This window comes from Mchenga conophoros, linkage group LG20 (assembly GCF_057382185.1).
Source record: "Mchenga conophoros isolate Kocher_MC1m ecotype Shallow Benthic linkage group LG20, M_conophoros_male_GT1.1, whole genome shotgun sequence".
In the NCBI taxonomy this organism is placed as follows: Eukaryota; Metazoa; Chordata; class Actinopteri; order Cichliformes; family Cichlidae; genus Mchenga; species Mchenga conophoros.
The window spans coordinates 13,881,312-13,900,487 of record NC_140545.1 but is presented as its reverse complement, the minus strand read 5'-3'; the positions used below and the strand labels follow the sequence as shown (position 1 = coordinate 13,900,487).

Genomic DNA, 19,176 nt, shown 5'->3' with positions numbered 1-19,176 from the left:
AGCTATAAGGTGGTTTTATGGAGGCACTCATCATCACTAATGTGCGCTTTCTGTCACGGGCAGGTTTTAAATCCCAAGAAGAAAGGCAAAAAAAAGAAATACATCAATTCTGGAACTGTGAGTGCACCCACGTCACCCATAACTGCCTGTCATTTCCTCTGTATTGCTATTTACTGATGTCTTATTGAATCATATAGTAGTATAGGTATCATCACCTCTTACATCTGCTTCTTTTCACTGGCTGGCCACCTGTTTAGTTTTTTTGCCTGGCCCTGGTCCCTCTCCCACCGTCCTGTTCTGTTTATCGCTCTGTATGCGTTTTGGTATGTGTGTGTTTGCCAGGTAACACTGCTGTCCTTCAAAGTGGAGTCTGAGTATACCTTTGTGGATTTCATCCGAGGAGGGTGAGTAGAATAATAATTAGCCCGCGCTCACAGTGAGTGTCAACAGCCACCATTTTGAGGGTTTGTGTCTTTGTGCCAGTATCTCTCAAGATTATGTTTCCCAAAAGCATCATGCTGAGCACCACACTGAGCTCATATTGGCTTTGAAAGGGTGAAGCTTTGAGGAAGTCGGTGTTTGCAAATCTTATTTGTAAATAACTAATTTATTCAGTTCATTCACTTTTAATTAGCAGCTCTATTTGTTTTATCTAATTAGCGCTTCAAGATGGTGAAGGGAATATTGTCCTTCCATTCTAATTAGCTAGTTACTGAGACCGAGTTACAGCTTGTCGTGTTGGTAGAGTTGTGTGTTCGAAGGGTTTGTAGAGTGTTTGTCAAGTGGGCTAAAGTGCGTGTTACTCTTTCATGTTTCTTTTTATTTTATTTACCACAGAACACAACTCAATTTCACTGTGGCGATAGACTTCACCGCGTCTAATGGTAAGTCACTGCCTCACAACCATTTTGCTTTATTGTGATGTGTGCACATATTACTTTTTTTTGACCTACCAAAAAAATTTAATACAATGTTTGTGCCATTCTTTGGTTTTCCCAGGAAAATACTCCTCTGCACTTACACCTATTAAGTAGCACCTATTAGCATGCTAGCAAGCAAAACTAATGTAGGGTACATGGTATGAACTTATTCTTAATATTTTGGTTTTGCCCTTGTTGGTATGCTCAAAAGCTCATGTGAGCATTTGCAAAGCAATACTTCACAGTATGTTGTGACTACAGTCTGTTTTGCTTTGGTTATGATGTGCTGCTAATCTGTAGTTTGGCGCAGGTCAGCTGTTTCTACTGGATTCGATTCCTTACGTTAACCAAATCTAATCACCCACTCAATTTAGCTTCCTAACTGCAAATATTACTGCATAATAGCATTATTATTGTTTTTTAATAATAATATGAACTTACTTATATTGTATGGTATTACCTTCACCTCCAGCACTACTCCCAGGAACCTTGGAGTCCGTTTTGGCTAGGACATGTCCTTTAACTTCCATATTTAACAAAGAACTATGACTGCCTTCTTTTATCTGCACAATATCGTCAAAATGAGAAGCATCCTGTCTTAAACAGATGCTAAGAAAGCCTTTGGTACTCTAGGTGGGACAACGTGCACTCTCTGAGTACAGACTTGCGATTCCTGGAGTTTCCAGAAGTCGAGTGGAAACAGCTTCCAGTTTGGGTTTAGGAGACAGCAATAAGGCTTTAAACTGTACTTGTTAATCAAGTTTATAGTGAGGGCTGGATCAGGTGACCGTTAACCATCCCTTAATGGTCCTGCTGCTACAGGCTAAAGCTGAATGGAGGCTTCCCACAATCCAGTAAGCATCCATTCCCCCTCCATTCACTCCCCATACACTTATATATATTACCTTTGCATGTCTTAAACTTGTTTTTGTCCTGTTTGTGCTTTATGCTTCTCTTTCCCTTCCTCCCCATCACTTGTGGCAGATGGCTAACCCTCCATAAGTCTTCTGACAGAGGTCTTCCTTCCCACTGTCATTAAGTGCTGTCCTATAGGGGCTCATGTTATCAAAATATAAAACTATTACCGGTGTTGGGGAGTAACAGAATACGTGTACCGCTGTTACGTGTTTAAAATACAAAATATGAGTAACTGTATTCCGTTACAGTTGCCGTTTAAAAAGGTGGTACTCAGAATACAGTTACTTTCTTGAAATACAGGGATTACACGGCGGTCTTTTCCTGTTTCATATGTTAGGCTGTCCCCTCTCTATTTTTGGTAATTCCACGCCGGTGGAAACCCAAACAAAACATACATTAAGAGGCTCTAATGCTCAACCTTGCGGCCCATGTCACCTCTACTTGCACAATGAGGTGACGAAATATTTTTTTTAATTATTGTTCAAAAAATGATTTAATATGAAGGCAATAGGCAGAGTGTTACAGGCATAGCCCTAAAGAATTTAGCCTCGTGGGCAGTATAGTCCAGTTGTAAGTAAGCTATTAAGACTCGACTGTACACTGTGTTCGTGTTTTCCTCCAAAACAATAAGTTCAGTTGGAGCAGCCTTTCAACGCCTCTCTCTGTCTCTCGCTAGCAAAGTTGACCCAGACAACAAAGTAAAGCTAGTTTTCGGCTATGAGCCCCACACGGAACCCGCCAGAGGTCCCTTTACTACGGTTCGCAGCCGCGGACCTGTTTTATATACCTACTGTTACTCATTTATGTTAAGATTATATTAATATTATATTAATATTAATATTATATTAAGATTTAAAAATCTAGTTGGTATTGGTATGGCGAGTAACCTTCAGTAATAGTAATAAATCACACAGCAATAGTACATTCATGTAGTTATAAAAAGCTTGATAACATATTAAGTAATCCAAAGTATTCAGAATATGTTACTGTCATTGAGTAACGTAACTGAATACGTTACAAAATACATTTTGGGGCATGTATTCTGTAATCTGTAGTGGAATACATTATAAAAGTAACCTTCCGAACACTCACTATTACTTTTAATCAAACTATGTAGTCCCTCGCAATTGATCTGCCAAGTTTGAGGTAGATCAGATGGACAGGTAAAAAGATGAGAAGAACAGACAAACAGACATACGTGGATTTATTTGTGACGATGTTAAAAAGCATTTTTACACTGTCTGTTCTTTTGGTGTGAGCATTGTGGAGATTCCCATGCTTCAATCAAAAATATATTCTACTCCAGGTGCTCTTGACAAAACTGTACAAGCTTAAAACAGTTTAGTTTAAAAGCATTAAGCTGGAAGTGGTGGTAAATGTGCAAATCAGCTGTATTTAACAGAAGTCTGGATTCAGCACGAAGCTTGATTGGCTCTTGCTGGGGAAATGATATATGAGAAATGTGCCTTTATGCTACTTAATTAGCATGCTATTCAGTTATATCACCTCGTGTTTTCTCCTAACTGCAGTCTCCTCTGTCTGAAACTGTGCTTTCTGCTGTTAGACACAGCAAAGGTATTTCTTTCCCTAATATAATTTGACCCTTCACCTTTCATTGGCAGGTATACTCAACTTCTTGATGGTGGGTGCTGGATAGATTGTTACATTAAGGCTCTTATTTTCACATGATGGAACGTGCAGTCAACCGTGCAACGTGCACAGGGAATGGTGAATGTGTCTGGTATTTTCATGGCCAGAGGTGCACCTGCAGCGCAGTTGGGAGCTTGATGGGATTAGGGGGAATACATTATCAGTGGGTGTGTGGGGAGCAGGCATCTGTCGTGGATAATCAAATCAGCCCCCCATACCCCTCCCCTTCATCCCCTTTAAAAGCAGGGCACTCTTTTTAGAATGGAAGAGAGAGTCCAAACCACCTTATCCCAAGGGGGCAAAGAGAGAGCTGTCTTTTAGTCACATTCTGCGATCTTTATATGTGTGCAATAATTACAGCGCTAGCAATACCAATGCATTTTCTTAAGACATTTAGCATGATTGCATAAACTCCTTAATTCCCCATACAAAATCCTGTTTCCGTGAGTCTTTGATTTTCCAGAGATAAAAAGTGTCTTCTTTCCCTGCAACTATCAGATTTTACTGGTACACCCACAAGTCTTTACATAATTCATCACAGCCATAGCCTGTCTCTGTTTGCTGCATCGGGAAAACCTGAAAGAAGGAGATGAAACATATGGTATTTTCTTGGCATTGATCATCTCATAGTTTTCCACTGGTGATTTAGTGTTGCTTGTATTTTGCAGATGAAAACAAACCAGAGAGAAGGAGGCACTGTTCACTTCACATTGTGCTCTGTGTGCATGTGTGTTTCCTCTTCTAAGGTAACCCATCCCAGCCCACCTCCCTCCATTATATGAGTCCGTACCAAATGAATGCATATGCCATGGCACTGAAAGCAGTGGGAGAAATTATCCAGGACTACGACAGCGATAAGCTCTTTCCTGCCTATGGCTTCGGTGCTAAGCTGCCCCCCGATGGCAAAATCTCCCACGCGTTCCCGCTGGTAAGAAACACACGCACAGTTTAAATGTAGAAGGCAAATATGCACAGTTCATCTGTGGCAGGGTGTGCTGGACTAGAAGATGCGGCCGTGACACCAGCTGTTTGTACAAGTTGAGAAGTTGGCTCATCTGCCTGCCAGCAGGAATCTCTCAGGATCCGCTCCACTTCCTCCCGGCTCCCTCCCGAGGGGACAAACCAATAAAAAATCAGTGGCTATGAAGCTGAAGTACCTACCTGTGCTGTGAAAGTATTGATTGCTGCGGTCTTACAGAAGTGCTTCAACAGACAGGACAACTGCAGGATTTTTTTTTTTAAAAATAGGAAAACTTCTTAGAAATAACTACTACTTAAAAAAAATGCATTAATTTTTCTTTGATTCTATTGTTTTCTTTCTGTAACAATGTTTTTTGCATTTAACTGATCTCACTTCTTATGATCCAGAGTGTTTTAGCTCTTTCAGTTTGAAGACCACAAGGGCAACAGTCCTTTCCATTAAAAAATGTTTTTTTTCCCCCAAAGACACTGCAGTGAATGCAATCACCACATATAAAAAGTTGGCAAGGGGAATCTGGCTGATCAAAGTGATTTAACATTTGGCATTTTTATCCATATGCCTTTCGTCACGCTGGTTAAAACTGGTTAATAACGGGAACAGAGACCTGACAGTTTCCCATCTGTTTCCAACCATGCATTTTTGGATCATATGTCAAAAAACTAAAAGAACAACTGAAGTTCTTGGACCTTGTAACCACTGAAACAGCAGCGTGCTGGTGATGTTTACATATATGCCAGGATGGGAGAAAAGTGCAGATTGTTGTATGTATTATTTACTATGTTACTGGTTGGAATGTTCCTGTGTAATATTACTGTTTGGAAGGAAAAGGACAAGAAAGTAGTTAGCATTTAAACATTTACAAAAAATGATGAGAGCGGATTAGCTAACATTTGCTAGCTCTTTAACACTGGTCCATCTGCTGTTGGTTTCAGGGTGATTATAGTTAGTGTTGTGAAGTAGTAGTGACAAAGGAGTAGTATTTTGATGTCCACATAACATGTAACTCATCTCCAGTGTTAGTTAAAATATTCCATCACTGATAAAAAGGGTGAATGTGCAGAATATAACACGCAGTGCCATGACTCCAGTTTCACAAGTCTCAGGCATCAAATCTGGTCAAAAATGACTTGCAGGTAGTAAAAAAAAAAAAAAAGAAGTTTCTTTTGTCCTTCTGGTTTCTTTAAAAATGTGACATGATGTGGAAACTTTGAATAGAAAATATCTATCTGTGCTCATGTTTCATGTTGATGAATGCTTCAAGGACAGAGTGCATTTCCTAACATTTGTATGTGTTTTTGAAACCTTTAAAACTGGATACTTGCTGCTTGTGCCGGAGCTGGGCAGCTATGTGAGAAAGTAGCCAGTTTTTTAGTTTAAAGAGTGAAACTGACTCAGGTTGTAAATGTGTGTACTCTCTTTTTAAATGAGCTTCATCACCCAGTGATGAATCTAATCAGATTATAATCAGTTAAATGTAGATAGATTTGATTTTATCAAAGCTGACAGCAGCATATCCAGCCTGTGTACAATATTTAATATACACTATATGTGCACTGCATACTTCATAAGGGCAATGTCTGCTGTTTGTTGCAGAATGGTGACAATGATAATCCAAACTGTGTGGGCATCGAGGGAGTCCTGGAGACTTATTTTCAGAGCCTGAGGGCGGTGCAGCTGTATGGACCTACTAACTTTGCACCTGTTATCAACAAAGTAGCAAAGTAAGTTTGAAGATTTGATTTTGATTTTTTGATTTGATTTTGATTTTATTGATTAGCATTCAAATTCAAATCTCAGTGAAAACAGTGGAAAAAAAAAACAAGATGGATGTATGCGGTAAAATATTATATTTTTAAGTAGTAGGTGTGCGTAGTTACATCAAATTAGTTTTTAATAATTGTAAATCCTGGAGAAAGCTATGAATTTGAGTAGCATTAAGATTATATATATATGTGCAATGCTGTTTGTGAAAGTTTGGAGGTCAGAAGTTTAGACAGGAGACAGCTGTGATGAGGAGTTAAATATCATTTTTTTATACAGGGATATATAATAATTAAAAAAATCTTTATAATCTCTTATATTAAGCTGCAAAAAACAGTAAGTCTAGGCTCCTGGGCTTTGTAGCTCTATGGACACCTATTTGGTTCATCGCATGTATAATTTGCGCAGCATGGCATTTTTTAAAGTTGAAATGAGCAGGGGAATTAAGAAAATCTGGTATTCTGATGTCCTCAGTAAGTACCAGTACTGATCAATCTGATGTTTGTACATCATCCTGGTGTTATCTGAAATCTGATGAAGGCAATAACAGTGGAGTCAAAGACTAAACAAATGACAAAAAAACATATTGTCACTTTGTATCAATATTTTTTATGACTTTGACACTTAAACACATTCAAAAAGTAAAAGCACTGGAGACACAGGAAATGTGTAAATCTTTTTTTTTTAGTATTTCAGAATTTCAAGGTTAAGATTCTTTGTGCAAATAGCCGTTATATATATCCTGCATCGTTATTTCTGAAGTGGTTCCTAGATGTGTTACAAAAAAACGGGAAAGAAAAAGATTTTGCTGCCATAGTAAATTGCATGTTTTTGCTCTGGTTGTTCGAGCAGAACAGAATGTTGGACGTTAAAACTTACGTGCACTGAATGATCAGTTGTCATTTATATATCCCACCCTGTGTTGGAATGCCACCTGCCAAGCAGCAGAAGGCATTAAAGTGGTGCTAAGAGAGTATAAATAAAAAACTCACATACTCACAAAATCATCCTAGCAGTATGCTACAATCCCATTTATTAACACCACACCCACACACAATTACACACAAAGGCACAGAAACACTGACTGACACAGATTTATACTGTTTTCATCAACACAAAACAGGGAAGTCAGTGGTGATAGATTCTTCCCTCTAACAGTAAATTCACAAGCAGCAGGTAAAAAACACACGCAGACACATCCAGCTTGAAACTCATTTGACTTCATATCGAGTTAAAGTTGATCTTTAGCGATGTGAGTACATACTCTTGTTTTGTTATCATTTCCCATGATGGACAGGGAATGAAGAGCAGTGGAAAAATGAGAAGTGCGGTTGCAGGATTTTAACTTTGGGGTGCTTGTTATTATTAAAAGGTTTCTGGCTCAGGGTGTGAGTGGATGGGTCGCTATGCTGGGTGAAAGATATGAAGTCCACTTTTTATTGCAGTAACTATATATAGTTTAAGTCTGTATTGTGTTATAGCAAGGCAGGATTGTGTAAGAGAAATAGTAGTCATTGTCAAGCATATTTTGCTAACATTATCCACCATAAACATCGGTCATATTAGGTATCGGCAAAACTTTAGCATTTATTTATTTTTTTGTTATTAAAAAAAGTTATTTATTAGTGTATCCCTTTGTAAGCGCTACAGAGCCTAGTCCCACATTAGCATCTACTTTAACATAAATAAAGTAGAGATTAAAATAGAAGCTAAAATGCCTTATTTCACACAGAGGATGAATTGAGGCTCAGGATAATATAAATTAATCTTTTTTCTGTTTCTCAGCTGGTAGAGCAGGTCAGCTACTAACTGGAAGGTTGATGGTTCGATCACAGTGTGCTCCAGTCTTTATGGAAAGTATCCCTGGGAAAGGACCCCCATGTTTCTCTCCATTGCATCCATCGGAGTATGAATGCGTGAGGAAAGAGGATGTTAGATAGGAAGCACTTAGAAACAGCGTAGAATGGGTGAATATACAAGTTGTGTAAAGCGCTTTGAGTGCTCAGATAGAAAAGTGCTAAATCAGTCCAAACCAGTTCATTTACCATCTACAACAGAAAGTAGAAAACGGGCCATTTAAGTGGTCTTTGTGTCCAGGCAAGCTGTTTGAAACTTTCAAATCTATTATCAGTTCAAAATGTGTAAAAAGAAATTTCTGAAGCTGACATTTTCAAGTTTAGTGTAATTCATGATTTCAATTCAAAAGAATTTATATTTTGCATTTATATTTTGAAACTGCAGTTTCCTATGGGACTAAGGCAAGCATGTATCCAACAGCAATAGTCAACATGGCAGTAATTTAAAGAATGGATGACACGTTTTATGACAGAACGATCACTTTCACTCTGGTACTTTATAATTGTCTGTTTTTGCATTTGACTATTTGATTATTATTTATTAATGTTCTACAGGAGCATTAATAATTCTATATAAGCTCTCAATAAATTTTGTTTTGTCTTTTTTGACAAAGCTTGAATCAGTCTCGTCTGCAGCTCATTGCCCCGAAAACAGACAGGCCTTCTTATGTTTTCTTTGCACAGATTATTAGCTTTAACCTGTGTATTTCTATGTGTGTGTCTATGTGTGTGCGTGGGTGTCCGTGTGTCTGTCTATGCACATTCCCCAGCTGTGCAGCAGAGATTACAGATGGCTCTCAGTACTTTGTCCTGTTGATGATCACAGATGGAGTGATATCTGACATGGTCCAGACCAAAGAGGCTGTGGTCAATGTGAGTAAACAAACACCACATGTATACAACTCCCTTGCATGCATGTGTTAAAAATTAAAGCTGCAGGCGTACTGATGAATAACAGCCCTCTGTGACCCCACTGACTCTCCTGCATGTGGGGTGAAGATAATGTTTTTACATTGTTTGGATAAAAACGATTAGCATTCTTTGGTAAGAGCCTCTAAGTGAAGCTATTCTTGAACAGAGGGGAGTTTTTTTCATCTTTATTGACGTAGTGTTTGAAGAGGTCAGTAATTTCAGTAACCCATCAAATTAATTTTTAAGCAGTGTTTGGTTGGGTTCTGAGGTTTCTCAAAGCACACAGTGTAGAGCATTAAAAGCAAGCTCTCTGTTATTGTCTTCATCCTAATTACCCATCACGCAGTGCAAAGTAAATTTCTCAGGTCATTACTTTAAATCACAAAATGTAGGCTGCTGCATCAGGTTAATAGCCTCACCCAAAACAAGATAAAACGTTTAACAAGTGTGAATCAACATTTAATTTCCTGCTTCTCACCCGTGGCTTTAAAAATCTAATGAGTTAATGTGGATCATCTTTCCTTTTGTCTGAACAGGCGGCATCACTCCCTCTTTCCATTATCATCGTAGGTGTTGGGCCGGCTGAGTTTGATGGTAAGTGTTTGGGTATACTAACAGGGTCTATTATTTATTTTATGGCTAAATGTGAAGGTGGAAAAAAAGGCCTATCCTGCCTGTTTCCATGTCACAGTAGATGATTTTCCATCCATGTTTTTATGCACATTTTCAATTTGCCCATAAAAATTGCAAAGAAGTTTTTTTGCCTCATAGAGGTGGATGAATGCTCACTCATTATGTGACAGATGACCAGCCCCTCAGCAGCTGAGCCCTGGTAATTTGCTGCATGTCGTTCCCCTTCTCCTCTTCCTCAACAGTTCCTGTCTGTCTTTACTATAAGATGCCTGAAAAAAGAAGCAAAACCCAACCAGTTATAAGCCTTTGACTGAAATCTGTATCAACCTGTCTCTTTGCTCCTCACCTATCTTTTTGTGCGATTGCTTCAGACTCACCATAAAAGCCCCATGACATTTGAGAGATTGTGAAAAAATGAGAGGCAGCCAGCAAGCTCTACCTACCGACCAATATTTCATAGGTTTTTTTGTTGTTTTTTTGGAGGGTTACTTGTTAGATAATGTGACAAAGGACTTCAGTTACTCTATCATTTCTTTTGGACAGCATTTTCTTGAGAAAGCTGTTTAGCCTCCTGTGCGTCCCAAATCTCAGTGCTAACCTCGTTACGCTCATACACTAATTTGCAAATTTTGCATTGTCATGTTTTTAAGACCTACTGTTAATAATGCCATCATCTGCATCAACTGGTAATCAGCTACATCATCAGTGGCCTCGCCACTGTGTGGAACGTTACATAACATAAGCCTCATGTGAAAGAAATACCACTCGCGATAGCCACAGCAGCTTTATTTAACATGTTTGATAGAGCTGTCTTTACTCCATGCACTCTATGTGCTGCTATTGTTTTGAGCATTTCTTACAGATAATGACATAACAGTCATTGTTTTGGTCTGCTGAATGATACGATGCCTGGTAGTACACACAAGACTCCATTCTGTAGGTATCTGAAGAGATTAGAAGAGCTGTTCGTGATGCAAGACCTGCACCTATGAAATCACATCGTCTTTTAAAAGTCTTTCACCCAGTCTTTTTTGTTGTCCTGCTAATTCTAGTGGTGGTGCTGTTTCTTCTCAGCCTCATATGCACACATCCCGAAAGCACCAGCACACTCACTAACACATACATAATGTATGGGATCATGGCTGTTGAAACACTGGGGAGTTAGACCTCAACAGTTCCTCTTCTACATCTCTCCAGTAGCTATTACTGTGTGTCATGTGTCTGTGTCTCTATTTCTGGTCTCCTCTCTGCTGTAGTGTAACTTTGAAAAAGAAAAAGCATATGTACAGTTATACAAAGATTTAACCTATTATTCTCAGTCTGTGTATAGATTTAGGCAGTTCTCAAGTCGTCTCTCTCTAACTCTTGCATTAGTGAAAGTAATGATTGTCCAATATTAGTTAGCTCCAAGTCCAACATGATAAGCTCAGTTTTACTAGTGATACTAGAGCAATTCTGCATTTCAATGCAGGATTCAAAAGAGAACTACAAATCAAGCTTTGGTCTCATTTATAATGAGCTAAAGAGACCTTACCTTCACAGACCTGAGCTTGAAGATAAGGTACTGGCAGCCCTCATTTTCTGGCACATTTGCTGCTACAGCAACAGGAAATAACTCTTTCTCTACCTTCTCTCTCTTGGAAAAATACTTTTTTACCCTCAGCTACAAAAGACAATGCACAGTGTTTTTCTTCCTCTCTCTTTTTTATGATGCACCCATAGCAGCTTGTGTTCAGTAGAGCTGCAGCTTGAATGACGTATGCTTGTAAATTGTATGTGGGTGTATAAATAGACATTGAAATACATCTGAATCAAACACTTAGGGGTTAGAAGTCACTCAGATACAGATTTCTTTTAAGCGTGTTACCACTGCAAGCAGCATTCTATTGGACAATCTGGAGCGCCTCAAAAGGACGCGGAAGGGTACCTTTAGCATTACTATGAGACACCTTGGGCCGTGACAAATCGTAGGTATGTTAGGCGTTGGGAAATAAAATTTTTGCTGGTGTCAAATGTCAAAACAGGTCAAATTTGACCAGAACACTAGGTAAGGATCAAATCTCTAATTATATTTAATTATATTTAACAGTGTTTTGTGTGCGTGCCCTATGAGCGTCTCCACAAAACAAGCAAAATAAAAATAAAAAAAACCCCCACTAATAACACTAGATTAGGTTTTCTTGAAACAAAACAACAAAAAAGTCAGACTTTGTAATGTCAGCCTCCATTTTTTCAGTTTTTCTGTTTATATGTAATGTCAAAAACAAAGTATCCAATAGTGAGAAAATAATATTTACCTTTGGCTTTACTCCAAAGAAGGCATTTGTTGAGGTAAACGTTAATATTTATCACCAAAATGCACATAAAAAACAGAGTAGGAAAAGTTGATTGAGTCACTGAGATTTTGTTTATTTTGTTTGAGCACGTGTTTGTATGTGTACATATGTGCGCATGTGTATGCAGTGTATAAATGTGTATGCATATGTATATATAGCTGAGCAAGATCTTCCCACAAGCACCGTGCACAGAATAAATCTGAACTCCAAACACATTTAATAAAATTCAACGAGCCTGACTTTGGAAAGGCACAAAGATGTGGTGTTTTATCTGACAAACAGCACTTGAATTTTGCTTGTCTTGATGGAACTCGAACAGGAAAAGCAGCTGTGTCATAATTGGTTCTTTATGTACACCAGCTCTTTCTGCCCCCTCCTGAGAAAATAGCTGAGGAAAGTCAATGGACTCAAGTGTGCAAGCAGCTTACAGCCCACAAATCAATGAATGACTTTTCAGTGGGAACTGTTTGCGTGTGTGAGTGTGTTACTGCTCGACAGGGTGTGACAACATAAAGTCTCCTCATTATGTTGGACGGCCCATTATTTTCTACTTGTTTAAGGAATCAAATGCTGGGATTGGTGGTGAAAGTACTCAGGCGTGCTGGGAGGTCGCGAGGTCAAACTGATTTAATAGAACCTCAGAGTGTGGATGTGCTAGCTGCTGCACACGCTATGAAGACGGTGTTATTTGGCTGCACAATGACAACCACTTAGCAACTAGAAATGTTGATATCAAGTTCTTAATTGTAATACAGTGAATATTTTCTTGGTTTGTTCTTATTTATATAGAGACAACATCACTATAGTTTCTGTTATATTCCCTTAAAAGAAAGTAAGGAGGACATAGATGGTTAATGTTTACCATGCTTTGGTAGCTGTAGCTCCAGAGGTAGAGCAGGTTATCTACTAATTGTAAGGCTGCTAATTTGACTCCTGGCTGCTCCAGTCTGCATGCTAAATATCCTTGAGTGAGACACTAACCCCAGGTTGTTCTCTGATCCATCCATTGCAGTGAATGTGTGTGAATGTTAGATAGAAGAAACTTAAACATAGAAAAAAGTGAATGTGTGAATGAGACACGTTGTGTAAAGTTCTTTGATTGCTCAGGTAAAGTAGAAATGCACTATATAAGACCCAGCACTTTTACCATTTATCATGCTACTTCCAGGTCCTGATTTTCATGTCATTGGCTGAGATCTTAGTCCTGCAGTGGATGGTAGCCTGTATAGGTTGACTGAAGTTGCACTTCAAGGCCTTTGGCCATTTTGGTTGTCAGAGCACGATGTGTTAATGAGTGTGTGCCTTTAGCCTTTGCTTTGCTTGCCAGTTTTTGTCAAGTTTCTTATGTTTCTCTTTCTGTTTTGTTCATCCTGATTGAACCTGATTCATCTTTTGTTTCTGTGCCTTCGGTTACAGTGAACAGAAAACGCTTTTAAAGGAGAGCTGCCATTTTCTGTTGATATTCTCCTGTTTTTCATTGGTTTATAGGGAGGTTTCTGATGCCTAAGTCAATCAATTAATCAAGGTTTTATTTTAAGTTAGTGTTTGCTGTGTTGCTTTGACTGTCCCTGAAATCTTTCTAGTAATATTACACCCAAACCTATCTGGAAATGCAACAACAACAGCGACTCTCTGTCTAATGTGCGTTTTATATCATTGTAGCACAACCAGTTTTGATGTTTCCATTATTTTTAGTTACGTCATTAATGGATTGGCCTGAACTTTGTTATTTTGGCTGTCAAGTCCCTTCTGCAGTTATCCCAATAGGTTAATAATTATTCTCCAATCCACAATGTGGCTCCAAGAGTTTCTTCAGGCTCCTGGTAGACACGTAATACATTGAACTTTTCTCCTCCAATGCCCTCCTTTCACTTACATGTGTTTTCATTGCATGTCAATATTTTTTGCCTGCTAAGTGGTTGCAGCAGATGGTTTGATTGTGGTGGAAGTCTTTTCCTGTTTAGAGGGATTTCTATGCTCCCAACAAGAGCCGTTCAAAAGGGACTGTCTAATCACTGGCATTCTCTGTTATTGGCACCTTTACACAATTGTTGAACTGTCAGTATAGAAATAAAACTCAACTGAAATTGAATTGAATGAAAGGATATCATAAAGCAATTCTCAAGCACAGGCTTAGTTTTGCTTCAAAGTCTAACAGTGACATCGAGGGGATGTTTAAAAAGGGCATCCAGCAGGCGGTGAGGTTATGTCTCCGATACTGGCACAGCGTCCATTTGGAAACAATTTAAAAAATCAGAATTATGTATTTTTAAAAAATGGTCAGCCAAGGATCTTTCATTGTTTGCCAGGAGGTTTTGCCCCCTATTACCTAAGATTCTGTATAAATGTATTTGCATCCTCAAGTTGTGCGTAGCGACCTTACCTTTTTGTCTTGGTCAGATAGAAGATATGGAGTTTTATGCAGGTGCTATTTTTCATTGCCTTTAAAAGTCGCACCTCCAGCCTGGCGCAAAGTAGGTAGCACTTTATAATAAGGCTCATGACTAAGGGTATAAGCCCCCATATTCTTTATGTTGATATTCATGATTGATTTTCTATTATTCAGTTGGGCCTTTTTTTATTTATGCTATACTTAAAAATACTTACAGTCTCATTTCCTGTAAAAATATCCAGACGTTGGGCTAAGTTAAGTCACTCCACAATACAACCTGTATCCTGACACATTTTGTTTCCCATTAAATGACCAGGAAATGATGCTGTACTTACAGTTACAGCATAGTTTAGTAGATGTACAGCAAAGAGAGAGGTGGCAAAGGAAAAGGCTTAAACTGGGTTCTATTGATTGGCTCAGCAGAGACATTGAAAGCATGTGCAGGAAGCTAGAGTGATTAAGGATGCAGAAGGAAATTTGCTAACAAGTGAAGAAAGTGTGTTGAAAAGATGGAAGGAGTGTTTTAAGGAGCACTGACTGAAGAAAATGAGAGCGAGGAGGATGGATGGAGGACAGCGAGCCTTTGTGGATCTAAAGAAAACGTATGATAGGGTGCCAACAAAAAGAACCTATGCAATATTTAATATGACTTACGTACTACTTAAATGTGTTTACTGTATTTGTAAGTACTCATCTTTTGTGTAAAACATGACTTGTCACCCCTTATTCTAGTGACTTTAGGCATGCTTGTAAATTACATGCATACATATGATAATGTTGTAATTTCATATAAAACACATTACAATTCCATTTAATTACTGGGGAATTACGCCCTTAGTCATGGGCTGTACTGTAAAGTTTTTCCAAATTTCCTTCTGTGTTTGGTTGTAATTGAACTTGCCTTCTAAACACTGCTCTGTATTCTTAAGCTACTCAGTCCCGCTCTTGAGTGGCTGGAATTAGTTTCAGTTATTATTTTCATTTCCATATTTGGCTCGAGGTTTTTGCTATATAAAATATTCTAACAGTTCTGCGCTGAGTACCCGTTCTTAGCCTCTGTGCTTTGTTCTGCTTCAGCAATTATACAGTGAAATACAAAAGAACGTGTTGTGCCTTCTTTATATTCTCCCCCTTTGGTTGAGTCATGTACGCTCTGCCTCTTTCTCTCCTTTTAGCTATGGAGGAGCTGGATGGAGATGAGGTGAGAGTATCCTCAAGAGGGCGTCTTGCTGAGAGAGACATTGTTCAGGTACGCCTCGAAATTCGGTTAAGTCCTCGGGTTAGTCTTGAGCATGTGTCTGTCAACAACATCAGCGTGGCGTTTATGTCCCCCGGTGGAGGACGGCTTGCATTTATAGCACACACTCAGACACTCACTGGGGACTGCCTCATACAGTATGCAGTATCCATATGTATTACACAAGTTTACTGTATAACAATGCCGACGTTTCTCATCCATGCCTTTTGCTTATCACTGATCAGTCAGTGCAAAACCTTGACTAAAAACAACATTTGGTAACCTTTAACAGATAGATTACAAAGCTTAAAGGCATTACTGTAATTTTTACTGTTTCTCATCAGCTATGGTACATTTCATCACACAGACTAATGTCATAAGGATCAATTATAAATGTAATTTTGCTAATGACTGGTTTATATTAATATATATATCAATCATTCTTTTTCACTGTAAAAAAATTTGCAACATTTAAATTATCTTGTAATTCACCATTTATTAACAGTGGTTATTCTAAACTCTCAATTTAAACATTAAAAAGTGACTTAAAGCCATAAAAGGTCCTTTCTTTTCTGTCAATCAAATTTTCATAACAACAACTAATACCTCAGGACACTTTATATTGTAAGTTAAAGATGCTACAATGAGACAAAAAATAGAGGACAGGGAGGCTCAGTGTTCAAATGAAGAAGCACAGGAAAATAGCAAATAAAAATTGGGATAGTTAGTGAGATGAAGAAAGGGTAGAAGGTAGATGTACAGCAAAGAGAGAAGTGGCAAAGGAAAAGGCTTAAACTGGGTTCTATTGATTGGCTCGGCAGAGACATTGAAAGGATGTGCAGGAAGCTAGAGTGATTAAGGATACGGAAGGAAATTTGCTAACAAGTGAAGAAAGTGTGTTGAAAAGATGGAAGGAGTGTTTTAAGGAGCATGACTGAAGAAAATGAGAGCGAGGAGGATGGATGGAGGACATCGAGTAAGTCTTTGTGGATCTAAAGAAGACGTATGATAGGGTGCTGACAAAAGAACGGTGGAAGTCAGGAGTGGCAGAGAAGTGTGTTACAGTGAGCCAGTGGTGAGGTGTGCAGTAAGACTGACACATGGGGTAAACCTAAAGGGTGCAGCAAAAAGAAGGAAGAAATAAAGAAATACATGAACATTTCAATCAATGTCATGTATGAAAATGATGTTAAAATGACGTTCATGAAGTGGTGATATTAATATATGTGTTGATGTGTTAAATAGTCGCAACTTATAAAAGGCATGTGCCTCAGTATTAAATCTGTTTGGATATTTACTTATGTAAAGCAAAAGGATCAAGCGTTCCGGGTGTGTGACTCAGGGTTTTTCAGTTGTTTGTGAGTTCATAGTTTGTGTTCATTTTAAGAAAGGTTTTATATTCTTGCTTTATAGTCTGCTGTTAGCGATCTGATCAATTGTTTCTTTCTACTTGTGATTTTGTTATTCTGTGCTTTAGTCCTTTGCCCAGATTTTGTTGACTATAGCTCCATTTTGTGATCCTGGTCGTGTTCTCGTGTCTGCTGTCTGGTCTCTTTGACCTCTCCCTCTGTAGTTCGCCTTGTCTCAGTGATTTTTAACTTTTTAACTGTTTTAGTTTTTTCTGTTATGTCTGCACATAACAGAAAAATATCATAGAACCCGTGTTAAACTATATCTTTAGACACTTTGTTACTGGCAGGCTGTTGGAAGAATAGCATAGACAGTATAACAGATGGACGTAGCTACAGTGATGCCTCCCGTTATTTTCTGAACTCCTTTGAAACCCTGTAAAGAATTTTTCTGGTCTTAGTTCCAAGAACTAACAAGATACACGTCTGACTTTGGAACCGCTTGCTCACTGAACAACAGCTGTTTTTTTTTCTTATTTGATAAGTCTTAGCGGTGTTAAGGTAGGGTTAACACCGCTAAGACGTTACAAAACAAATGACAAAATGAATTACTAAGAAATGAATTCAAAAGCAAAGTGTTTATAGGGGTCGGGAGAGAAATACTTTTTTTCCTTTTTTTATAGGACCAGAAGTCTTTTTGCAACCACAGCTCTCGCCACCTGGTGGCCTTTTGCTAGAATGCAGGTGTAGGGCACAATGGCTTAGTTTTCTGAACAGGAAGCTGCATCTATATTTTTACTGTCTATGCAAAGAAAAATATTATTAGTTCCCATTTCTGTAGTTGAATCTCTGAGAGATGCTAAAGATAACAGTTTGAGAGACAAGGTCATTTCCTGAAGAGCTATTAGCCAGAAAATTGGCATATCTCAGCATGGTGTGCAATGTGTCCTGTAAAAATCTTTTTGAAAACTAGACACGTGGAGGACAAAAAAGATGTGATAGGTCTAAAAATTGTCAACAGTAGATGAATGGTATCTTAAAGTCATGTGCTTGAGAAACAGCAGAGACCTGACACAGGACGTGAGAGATGCATCTGGCCTTTCAGCTGATCCATCTGTTGTTCACTGAAGCCTCATCAGAAATGGGCACAGGGGAAGGGTGGCTGTCAAGAAGCCATTCTTAAGGAATGGAAACAGTGAGAAAAGGCTGAGGTAGGCCAGATTACACAAGAGCTGGACTGAAAATCAGAAGCAACAGGTTTGGCTTAAATCATCTTCAATATGAGGTTAAGAGACAGGTAATCCAATTAGTTTCTACAGCCATCTGTAAAACACGGCTTACCTAAGAGAGACTGTATTGTAGAATAAAGGTGGTCATACCGAATACTAATATTAATAAGATTTTTCAGACACCAAGATTTTTTACTTTATAAATGCATGAACGTTTATATTTATTTATGCAAAAGGTTGCTGAAAAGATCCTCATCTTTCAAAAGACACACTTATAACATTCCCAATTCCAAACTCAACAAGAGAGAGCGGCGCTTTCTGAAACTTATTTAGCTGAGAGTATGGTGAAGAATAAGCGGTGATCCCACTGAAGAATGGTCTGGCAACACTAAACAGTTATTTTAGACAGCCTTTTAGAGATATGAGAACATAAATGGGTAAATACAAGGGCCTCTGATAACAATGTACTGTTGAAGTTCCGGATAACAGTGAAGAAGAGTCAGCAAAGGGTAAGATGATAAATGAGCACTTAAAGAGATATATGTATGGCGTCTAAAAGCCGAGAGGAAAAAAATGCAATCATGTTTAGAAATACTAAATATTACTTCAAAGTTGGTCTTGCTTTTTATTGTTCCATGTGATTTAGCATTAATTTCAACATTGTCACATTTTATGGCAATAAAACACACATCCTAATCTTGTTTGAGCCAGCACAGAGACAATAGCTATTTTGTAAGTTTATAAAGAAGGAAGGAAGAGCTGTATGACTCTAATGGCTCATTCAGTTGATGCTCCTCAGCAGTGCAGTGCATAGATATGTGCATATGTATCACAAGTTAAAATCAATGAACTGTGTCATAAAGGCAAGTGATAATTGAAGTTTCTCCTTCAAGTATATTGTGAGAAAACAAAAAGAAATGTAAGTTGACTCTCCTGAAAATCTCCATTAGGGTCTGACAAACACAGCATCACCCTGAAATTAATACCAGCCATAGGTAGCC

General features: G+C 38.4%; 1 protein-coding gene across 2 annotated transcripts in view; it reads left to right on the top strand.

Annotated features, from left to right (window-relative positions):
* LOC146550501 (copine-9-like) overlaps positions 1-19,176 on the top strand; it is a 115,509-nt gene that overhangs the window by 89,661 nt on the left and 6,672 nt on the right. For both annotated transcript variants that reach the window (XM_085258679.1, XM_085258678.1), the window contains 8 exons: positions 64-117; positions 343-404; positions 838-884; positions 4,235-4,416; positions 6,064-6,191; positions 8,858-8,960; positions 9,536-9,593; positions 15,536-15,609. In XM_085258679.1, the coding sequence (XP_085114805.1) occupies positions 64-117; positions 343-404; positions 838-884; positions 4,235-4,416; positions 6,064-6,191; positions 8,858-8,960; positions 9,536-9,593; positions 15,536-15,609 (708 nt within the window). The remainder of the gene's footprint in view (positions 1-63; positions 118-342; positions 405-837; positions 885-4,234; positions 4,417-6,063; positions 6,192-8,857; positions 8,961-9,535; positions 9,594-15,535; positions 15,610-19,176) is intronic.